This window comes from Amblyomma maculatum, chromosome 3, assembly GCF_055883805.1.
Source record: "Amblyomma maculatum isolate TAMU_Amacu chromosome 3, ASM5588380v1, whole genome shotgun sequence".
In the NCBI taxonomy this organism is placed as follows: domain Eukaryota; kingdom Metazoa; phylum Arthropoda; class Arachnida; order Ixodida; family Ixodidae; genus Amblyomma; species Amblyomma maculatum.
The window spans coordinates 161,518,666-161,529,486 of NC_139346.1; the positions used below are offsets into that span (position 1 = coordinate 161,518,666).

The following is a 10,821-nucleotide window of genomic DNA, read 5'->3' on the forward strand; positions in this document are numbered from 1 at the left end:
GAATTTAAAATTAGGAATAGGTTTCTGTTGTGAAGCTTTCATGCCTCATAACAAGACAGCCACGAAAAAAAAATTTATAATCACGCCTGGAATCAGGTTTTCCAATTTATGACATTGATAGCACAGAACTCGTTTCAAGCGCGCATCGTATCAGTTTTATTGAATCTCGAGGCAGGTGCGATTTGCCGAAAGAGCTGCATGTGCGCTTGTACCGGTTGTACTACCTGGGGCGCGAGGCGGCAAACTGCAGTGACAAAAGGTAAGCTGAACTTGTGATGATCTGGTAAAGTTTGAACAAATAAAACATTTTGGCATGATCGTCAGAGCGGCCTTCTGTCGCCGTAGGTAAATGTCAATAACGTTGTAACAGAGATAGCGTCACGGCGCGCTTTATGTAATAGCTTCCGATTTCTCTCTCCGGGCATTCTTTCGTAGACGCCGGTGCATCGTTCCCGCTAAAATGTAATGTAAGCAGATCGTTACGAACAGAAAAAAAAAACTGAAAACTGCGGATTTCAGTCAGTACAGAGCACGGCCGCTCATATGTGTATCCGCCGAACGAATTGCAAGAGCCCACGGTCGCAGAAAAATCATGACTTATTTTGGTTGCGCTAGACTGGTATTCAGGCAAATCAGCCGCGCGCGTCTACTATTCCGAAAAAAAAATAATTTCTGAAAAATCGCAGAAAGGCTATTCTGGTATCTTTACTGTGTGCAAAACTGAACAACAAGCTAGGTTTTGACGAAAGATCTTGTTATAACGAGTTGTGTGGCAAAGTTTCGCTTTTTTCTCTGGGCTGTGGTATGACAGGGCTCCGATCGATAAGATTTTGAATAGCACTTATAGCACGTTTGAAACCGTCTCATCTGTGCAGAATTGGCTGCCTTATTAGCTTAGTATGCAGTACATCAAAATCATGTTTCTCGATTGCGCAAGTCAATACATTAGTATCTTGCCACAAACTATGTTCGCAGTGAGCGAATGCAAGAGAAGCAGTGTATAGTTACCTTCAAGGTCTCTGTGTTCTTGCATTATGTCAGTTTCAAGGGCTATAGCAATAACACCTTTCTCTCTTCCTTTCAGTGCACATGCTTCTCATAAGGATTGCTTCTACATTTTCCTAGCACCTCTTTATGGTTCAATAGGCAGTATGGAAGGAGGTTTACCCAGTGTTGCTGGAGAGCTCGTTGAAGATTACTTGGAGCACACATGGCGAAGGCGAGCTCAGCACTACAGGCGGCGGTTCAGAGAGTTCTTCATGCCATCTGGCTTACGGGGCACATTCCGAAACCTTGGTGCACTTGCTGAGGACAATTCTCCTGAAGAACCGGAAGATCAAGATGACCGCAGTCGCTGTCGAAAGTTTGTGGACTTTGTGGTGACACTACGTCTTGAGGCATTCTTTTTTCTGTACACACTTGCTTACACCATGCAGTATGCTACAACAGCCAACCTGCTAGAACTGAAAGCCTGTTACCAGGTGCTCAATCAGACCAAGGAAGTCTGCGAAAGTTTGACTGAGAATTCAAAGGAAGATGTTAAGGTGCGCAATGTTGCTACTTTATACATTGTATATCAGTCTCTCGTTGGATTTCTTCCTGGAGCACTGATTACTCTTTTGGTTGCTAGCTGGTGTGATGAATCGGGAAGGTTTAAACTTCCGCTGTGTGTTTCTGTATTTGGTAGCATGCTTAAGATATCTGGAGAGCTGGTCACTGCAGTGTTTGAGGATGCCTCAATCTATTACAACCTAATCTGTGCAATCCCTGAAGGCCTTCTTGGCGGCCTTCCAGCTGTTCTCATGTCATCGTACACAATTACTGCCTTGTCATCTTCGAGGAAGCAGCGAACTATGCGGTTCTTCACTTTACAGATTGCTTTTGTTCTCGCGCTCCCAGTTGGACAGTTAATTTGTGCACTGACATATGTTAATTCAGGCAAATTAGTTCCCTTGATGGGCTCCTCACTAGGCATTCTTGCTTTGTCATGGCTGTGCGTAGTTTTCCTTGTTGTCGATACAGCACCTTGTACACCGGAAGCTCCAGGAACGGTCCAGGCCTCCGGAGAAGCTTCCAGTGTACCATCGCCGAATGCTAGGCCTTTGAAGTTGGTCAAGCACCTTTTCAGCACCCGACATCTAGTCGGTAGCATCCGCACTGTCCTTGGCCGTCATTACGATGTGGACCGCTTTCGAATTCCGCTGCTTGTTCTCTCAGTCTTCCTCCTTGTGCTGAACAGCCAGACGTCTTTCATGGGCTACTTCTATGCCAAAAAGCAGTTCAACTGGACTTTCTCCAAGTACATGGTGATCACGTCCGCCTTCTCACTGGCCAGTGTGCTTCTCCTGGTTCCACTACTTGTGATGTTCCTGCGCTGGCTACCGAACCAAGAGTATGGTCTTGCTGTGGTTGGCATCATGGGTGTTGGTGCGAAGAACATTCTCCATGCATCTTCAGGGGCCGCTGGCAGCCCCCTTTTCTTCCTAGGGTATGGTTTTGGAATGCTGAGCAACATTGCGCCTGCTTGCATACGTTCCCATGTTTCGAGGCTTCTTCCGGATGCCGAGTACGGAAGGCTCTTCTCGGTGATGGCAGCATGTGAAGCCCTTGCACCACTCCTAGGGCGTATTATGTTTGAGCGTCTGTTTGGCTTTTCGAAAGGTTTCTTTTCAGGTTTATCATTTGTGGTTGGGCTTCTGTTTTTGCTTTTGCCTCTTGCAGTAGTCATATACTTCTGGCGCAAGCGGCAGAATGAATATGCTGTTATGGCAGAAGATCCAATGTCCGCAAATGAAAATCCTAGAGTGTAGTCATGTATGTTGCTTTGTCTGTGCCTTGTGAAGCTTGCACAAGGAAATTGCTGCTTTCTTTTTGTTCGATTTAAATGTCACAAACTTCTTTGTGTTAAAAGACACTTTCTTTTTTGCTTTCTTCGAAAACAACAGTGCGTTTCTGCCACCCAAAATATCCATGATTCTTGTGGATGGTTTGGGATAATTTTTCATGCTTTTGTCTCAAGGGGACCTTGAAATATTTTATTGCTATAGGTTGCTGCACATTTTAATAAACATTGTGATAGTAGATTGTATATGTACATTTATATTTATTGATATTGTGTTACCTGACAACCAAATCAACAAAATAGTCTAAACGTTATATGCTATAACCTAAGTGACCAAGAGTAGGTTGTCTCTTGTTTGTTCCTCTAGCATTTAATTGATTGCTATGTTTGTGTGCATTGCTTTTTTTTTTGTATTTTATGTGTTTGTTCTCTGACGGTCAAACCTTTAGTGAGCAAATTCTGTTTTACTGCTTTCCTAGACATCGTGTGTGGTTTTGAAGTCCTTGAATTGCTTCGTTTGTGTTTAGTAGTCATAATTGTCCTGGAAAAAACACCTGCACCGTGTATACTGATGGCATTGCCGCAGGCTTTGTGAAGAATAATGACACCCCTGTCGTTATACATTGTGATTGTGACTTTTGATAAGCAACTTCGCAGTACTTTTACCATTTAGCGCTTGCAAAAGGCAAACATATTTCTTGTTTTTGCTCTGAAGGATAAAAATAAGGCACATATTTATGCAGAGGAGACAAGAAACGAAGCAACACTTGCAACGTTAACAGGGTACATCATCCAACTGGTTTATTTCATAGAAGGCAGCTACATTTTGTACGAGTGGGTGCAAACACAAAATTTAAAAGAACCAATGAAATGAGCAGTTCATATGTCAGCACTGTGCTGCCAAGTGTGCAACCAGATATCATCAGATCAAAAACAGGTGCAAGTAAACTTGAGCGGACCAAACAAGAAGGAATGATGATCCATGAGATGAACAATAAAAGATGACTTTAGAACATATCTTAGCAAAGGCAGCTGAAAACACAAACAAAATAGCCAACTAATGCGTAATATCTACTCATCGTAGCAAAACCAGTGTCAGTAAAATCAATAAAAGTAAATAAAATACGAAAACAAAAGACAGCCGGTCAACAAAATAAAAAGGCGCAGCAAGCCAATCTTAAAAGCCTGAATCAAAGGCTACATCAACCGAAGAAAGCAGCCATGAAATTCTGATTGCTGTGGTTGTGTATATTGTTAATTTTATATTTTATGTGTTTTTTCTCTGCAGGCCGAAACTGTAGTGACCAAGTGCTGTTTTACTTTCCTAGATATTAAAAGGGAATTTCGTAGCTGCTTTTTATTTTAGTTTTTTGTTGTCTGGCCTAGCCTTTGCCTCTGCCTTGCTGCGCCCTTTTACACCCTGTTGGCCACCCATTTCTTTCTTCTTTAATTTCAGGTTGTTTTATTTGCATTTATTGGTACTACGGTGAGTAGACCTTACGCATTGGCCAGCCATTTTATTTGCGTTTTTGGCTTCTTCTTGACACTGCTTTTGCTAAGATGTATTTTAAAGTCACCTTCTTTCATTGTTCACCTCATGAGCCATCATTCCTTCTGCAGTGTGCTAAGGGTTACTTGTATCTGACTTGTACCTTGATTAGAAACAAACCCACTAATCTAAACAAAAATGTTAAAGGAATAAAAATGGTGGCTGTTTTCTGCTTTTCTTTGTGACTGTTTTGTCATTCCATAGCATTTCATAATGCCCCTGTGAAGAGATCATGCTAGCAACCAGGCCAAAGTAGCATTTGAAGAAAATTGAAGGTGGCTGTATTTGCTGGTGGTGATTTTATACCAGATTCGGTGCTAAGTATCCACTGGTATGTCAACTGGTGAAAATTTAGAAATTCAGCTTCTAGAATTTCAGAAAACCATTATGTTAGTGTTGATCATTGCCGCTTGATGCGCAGCCATTTGCTGCCCTTGATATACAGTTACTACGTGAAGCAATGTTTACGTGACAATTTGAGTCGGTTAATTTTATTGTTCTGAGCGTTTTGCAAACTTAGAACACTGCATGTTTTCCTGCCCTGTTGCATTGCAGTCACCTCACTTTCTGTACCCTCCTCCCCCAATGTGGCGGGCTTGGTTAGCCTCTGACCAGCTGAAAGACGAGTTGGGCTTGGTGACCCAGGACACCTCCTCCTCCATAATTGTCGTTGCTGACGTAGAGCAACGAATTTAATGGACTTTCACGGGCTTTTTGACGCATCCAGTAGAGAGCACAGGTGCGCTGCTGTAATGCGCACTTGTATGCTTGGCTGCAACGCTGTTTCAGAGATCCCGAAATACATCGCCGCGCTGACAAGAGGATAGCATTTTCCAAATATCAATATCGACTCCGCTAACGAAATTTTCAACTGCACGCCATTTACCCTGCTCAGTCGCATTAACGATTGTTACCCCGTTCAAGCGGTGTACTGGTATATAACGCGAGAACAATCTTTGCCCCTCGCAGCACCCGGATCCGAAACTAAGGGGCTATCGGCAGTTATTTTGCTGCCGGTTGCATTCCAGCCGGGCATCGCGCGAGTGTGCAAGGAAGTGCACCATTATATCGCCTTTCATCTCTGCGCTGGTCAGCCCGCGATTGATTTTTTTTTTTTTTTTAGGCGAAAGCCTTCATAGGCTTATGAGTGTGCTTCCGTCCGCAGAATTTGTCACATTCAGCCTGTCAATCAAGTGACGTCATCACCTACCAACAAATGACCGTTATGTTTAACATTCAAAAAAAAAAATCCTACCGGGATTCGAATGCCTATTCTACACCCCGATTACCAGACGAGCGCTTTAACCCACTATGCCATGTCTGTTTTTTTTTTTTTTTTTTTTTTTTTTTTTTTTTTTTTTTTATTGCCTGTCTTCGACACAACACAGATGACAAAAAACGCATAAAACATGCTTTCTTTTTTTAATACTATCGGGCGCTTTTCGCTCTACACGACGTTAGCAAGGATACCTTCAATATAGAAATAGATAACGAACAGAGACAGAGATTAGAGGCATCGATTTCTGAATCAAAAGTTCAACGAGCCATAGACAATTTGAATTCCGGAAAGTCTCTCGACTGGTTAAGTGCGGCGTTCTATAAAGGATTTAAGGAAGACATTTTCCCTCTGCTAACAGCATTGTTTAACAAGGCGTATGGTTTTAAAGCTACTGCGCTCCTTCTTTTGATTTATCACACACACTGTCCTTATTCCGAAAATGGAAGACACACTAAAGTTGAGACATGACAGCATACCAACCTATATCACTTACAAATGCAGACTGCAAAATACTTAACTAGCAGCCAGGTTGCAACTGGTAATGAATACAATAGTAGGCGCCCATAAAACATGATGTGGCACCAAAGGCCGTTTTATTACGTCTAATATAAATAAAGCAATATGTGTCACAGACAGTCGGGTTGCCACCTTTCAGTTAGGCTTTGAAAAAGCTTCGATTGTGTTGCACATGAACTCTTGTTTTCATTTCTGGATCATGTGAATGTTAGTTCAGTGATTAGGGAGGGAGTGGCCATGGCGTTCTGCAACTGCACAAGGAGACTAAATTGTAAGAGTTTGGGGGCTCCCATATATTCTAAGCGTTCGGCATGAACGGCCCCCTTAGCCCTCTTTTGCTCTGTATATACATTGAAGCACCTTGTATAAACGTAGTACAAAATAACGGTATTCAAAGACGTTACAAGAGACTGAAGTTGCTGGCATATGCGGACGACATAGTGGTGTTTGGTGTTGACTATGAGAGCATGTATCAATCCTCTTAGGATACTTAATGAATTGGCAGAAAATCGAGTAAACTGGGCAAAATGCATTGGGTTTTGGCATAGAGGATGGCGAGCGGCTCCGGTCAACTTTGCAAATATGTCCTGGGTGTCAACCTCGGCGATGTACTACCTATAGGTGTTCCCCTGGTTATCGCGACAGTGAACCATATTGGAAAGGGCTGCTGGGTGGATGGATGAAATCAACTTTTTTAGATAAAAAGAAAAGGCTGCTGGAATGCACCCGCGCCAAAGCTTACGAGTGGAAAGGGATGCGGTTATCTTCTTTTTCCAGGACTATGCCATGTCGCGCACTTGAGAAACATGTAGTTCTCCTTGTCTAGAGTTCCTGTCATCTCTATGGCAACGTTGGGGCGCAACGACGCCTTCAATGGTCTCCAGAGGGCCAAAATCACTGGAACTGGGCAAGTTCCGCACCCGTTCTCTCTCCGCCTCCGCGCTTTGAACTAGAATTAGTTCCCCGCGGTCACGTAGTCACGCGCCGCCATAAATGTTCCGTCGGCTTGCTGGGCTCCAGTTCTCCAGCAGGGCGACTGCTTGCGCGGCCAGCACCAGAATGTGTCCTCTCGCTCTTAGTGTTTTGCAAGCGAAATTTTTCGTTTTCTCCATACACGACACAGCTAAGCACTCGGGGGGGGGGGGGGGGGATTCTTCCAATAGTAAGAAATTAAACACACCCTGTGCCTTGCTATGAAGACAAACGCCGCAATAAGTGCGCGCCATCGCCGCTGAGTGAAGCATGCTCACCTCGAATCCTACACTGAAGGAGCACTGTGATCGGCGGGGTTCTGGCAAATAAACACTACAGTAGAATCAGCCCCAGGGAATTATGGGGCTGATTTTGCTCCGAAACTTCTTTTATTCCTCGCCTGCTGCTTTGAACTATACGCGCGGGTTGCAATGCCATACCCCGGGAAGCTATGAAACGAAAGCCTCGTCTTATATTGGAATCTGCTATTATATATTAAAAGGAGGTACCTAAAGCAGCTGTCATCATTAGCGTGTGATGCTACGGTTTTGCTTCAGCGACCTCTCTCGCAATTTGTCTCCCCAACCATGTTTTATTCAAATCATCACGTCTATATCTGGATTCAGCAGGGCGATGCTGTTGTGGCTGTAGGAAGAATGAAAAGAAAATGCACGGGCCTGCTACTGGCTCTGTAGCTGAGCCACCTCCGCTGCTTCGTACAGACAGAAGAGAGAAAATATAGAAGAAAGAAAAAGAAGAGGGAGAGGAAGACGCGCGCCGCAACAACAGCCGTCCGCCACCTAAGCGGTGGTGGGTGCAATGACGGCCTACATCAGATAAACATCTGTGGCTGGCTAGCCCCCGCTGCAAGCGGCGTTGACCTATCGTCCCAGCCCTGTAGGGCCAGGAACAGCCACTCTGTTCTCTGCAGGGCAATGCTGTGCTTGAGGAAAGATCTTCACATGTACCTCAACAAATCGAGCGATGCGGGCGTTCGAGAGTTTGGGGCCTACAAAGTGTCCTTTGGCAAGCTTTGTGTAACTGTTACAAGCATTTACTTACAAGAATCGCGGTGGATTCTCTATGGAATAGCTTCAAAGTAGATTTGCAGGAATTTTAGCGCTCATAAGACTGCTTGACGCAGTGACCACTGTGACGCCCGTAGAAGGATCGTCGAGAGTGTCTCTGAGAAATATAACCTGCGCGTGCTAAACGACCCTACCTTTCTACGCAGGCTGCGGTATTCGAGCTGCAGAGGGATGACACGCAGTATAATGAGTCAGATGAAGTGCGCGCCACTGGCATCAAGACTCGTGGGAGTGATCACAGTCCGATACCGATGAGTCATCCTACCTTACGATGCCATGGAGCAAAACGCAAAGCTAAATCCACCAGCTGGAAAGCATTTCGCCGAAGTATAATTCGTAAAGTTTCCGTGTACGCGCTGCTGCAAGATAGCTGAGCCTTTATTGTTACAAGGAAATCCTCATTCCTGGTCCATTCACGAGTACTAATGGATAATGTGAGCGACGGAGGGCTCGTCGAAGAAGATTGAAAATGGTTTATCATGTTCCGGGACTTCAGAATCATATCCTGAGGTTGAAAAGAATTTGTGCATGCGTATACCGCCTGCAGTAATTATGTAGGACCCCGCCGGGGTGGCGCAGTGGTTACGGCAATTGACTACTGTTCCTAAGGGTGCGGGAGCGAATCTCGGCCTCGGCGGCCGCTTTTCGCTGGAGGCGCACAGCAAGGCGATCGTGCGCTGTGCGATGTCCGTGCACGTTAAAGAACCCCAGGTGGTCGAAATCTCCGGAGCCCTCCACTACGGCGTCTCTCTTAGCCTGAGTTGCTTTGGGACATTAAACCCCACAAGCCAAACTAATTATGTAGGAGACGGTGGTGCGACTTCTGCGGCACATTTGACCTCCCAGACTCCAGCATCAAGGGTATACGTACAACACTTGCTCCTTAACGTTCAAATGAACCCGTTTCAGGCTCTTGCAATGGCACGGGGATCTTCAGAAACAGAGCTTGCAGATCATTTCTGTCAGATGATATCTCGTCCTGGTGCTTCGAGGCTGCGAGAAATTAAAAAAAAAATATGGCTGATTTGAATAGGTAATCAAATACGAAGTAGTGCGTAGCACCACTTGTCGCCGCTATACCTTTCATGCATACACTTCAGTGATTTACACTCTCTCCAAAATCTTCCCTCAGCTCACGCAAGAGGTGGCCAGCAGCCACAAAGACAAACAGCGCCGGCGGTGGCGCTTCCAAAACACACAACACACAAACCTAAGGCCCAAACATTCCGATCGCTGCCCTTGGTCGGTTGCACCCGGGCGGCGGTTTCAAAGGGAAGTATGTCCAGGCATCTTCCCGAGAAGGCACCGGAAGCAACTTCCTCTACCGCGCATTCTCCACAGCTCGAGTTTCTCCGCGTTTCGGACATTTATGGCCTCCGCGCCCTTTCCCCTCAAACCGAGAGACAGAGCAGTTAGCGCCGAACCGGAACACGTGCGCGACCGAGACACTTCTGCGAAAGGGAGGCCGGCTTGTAAACACGCGCACACACTGTCCTGCAGCAACCGGCCGCTCTTCCTATAATTCAGTCGGTTTGGCGCCAATTGTCCAAACTCCAGGCAAGTCGAGCCCAACACCTCCCCATCAAACTGTGCTGCACAGTCTTCAAGCTTGCCGCACACAACAAGATACATGAACTCGACGCTTTTCCACCACTTCACTTGTCGACATGTGCCCCTCGGTCCCCCGCCGGCACAGCGACCCACAGCGAGCGGCTTCGGACAGACCCCGGCGAAATACGTGATTGCGGCTAGTAGTGCTGCGCACTAAAAAAAAAAATCACATATCTACTAGAAAGTTAGCATTTGCAGGACAGCGTGCTGAGCCCGCTTCTCTTAATTAAGTGCGTCGTGGCACACTTGCGACGAAAGCGCCTCCCTTGTTTACATTATTTGTTCTACGCCGACGATGTTTGCAGGGACACCTAAGACTCATTGACTGCTTCGTAAAAGAAAGATGTTTGTTGCATGCAAAAACAGTTGTAATTCATTACACTCGAAGACACATAAGACTTCAGCTCTCAATGGATTTCCGGGTGTACTTCTCAACAGACAACTATATTGGGCCAAAGTCTGATTAAGTTCCGTGGTGAACGTGCTTCCGTACTCTTGCTGGTCTGTGCTCAAACGGCCACGGTCCACCCTCCGGTCGAAAATATTTTCTTTCCCGGTGAGTATGAGGCTTCGCCCCCGGGATGCAAAGCAGCAAACATTTTTGTAAAGGAGTAATTAGTAGCGCAGTTGCAGTTATCGCAATAAGCCAATCCTGTCGTGTTTCTCTCCTCCCGTCCCCTCGTAGAGGGTTTTTCCTCTCCTTCCTGACCGTCTAGCCTCCACCATGCTTCTGCAAGCCAAATTTCCCTTTCTTCCTCCTCCGCGTTCGGAGAGAGGCCTGGTGTCTGCACGAAAGCTTTAGGAACGACGCAGTACAAAGAACGTTCTCGGAACAGTTTAGCGCTATATAGCTGACCGCCACCGCCTACCGTTACCGCGCGAGCTTCAGTGCGCATGCGCAGATCACCCTGATAACTACAGATGGCGCCACGCGAAGGTATCGAGGTATCCTAGTCAAATGCCG

At 45.8% G+C, this 10,821-nt stretch overlaps 1 protein-coding gene across 1 annotated transcript; it reads left to right on the top strand.

The window, feature by feature from the left end:
• Positions 1 to 97: 97 nt before the first annotated feature.
• Positions 98 to 4,569, top strand: LOC146196668 (proton-coupled folate transporter-like). The gene is made up of 2 exons (XM_084598438.1): positions 98 to 259; positions 1,085 to 4,569. Exon 2 carries the CDS (start codon positions 1,152 to 1,154, stop codon positions 2,808 to 2,810), a length of 1,659 nt encoding a protein of 552 aa, XP_084454564.1. The 5' UTR covers positions 98 to 259; positions 1,085 to 1,151; the 3' UTR covers positions 2,811 to 4,569.
• The last annotated feature ends 6,252 nt before the right edge of the window (positions 4,570 to 10,821 follow it).

Coding starts and splice junctions, on each gene's coding strand:
- LOC146196668 (XM_084598438.1), top strand. CDS start 1,152: ATGGAAGGAGGTTTACCCAGTGTTGCTGGAGAGCTCGTTGAAGATTAC.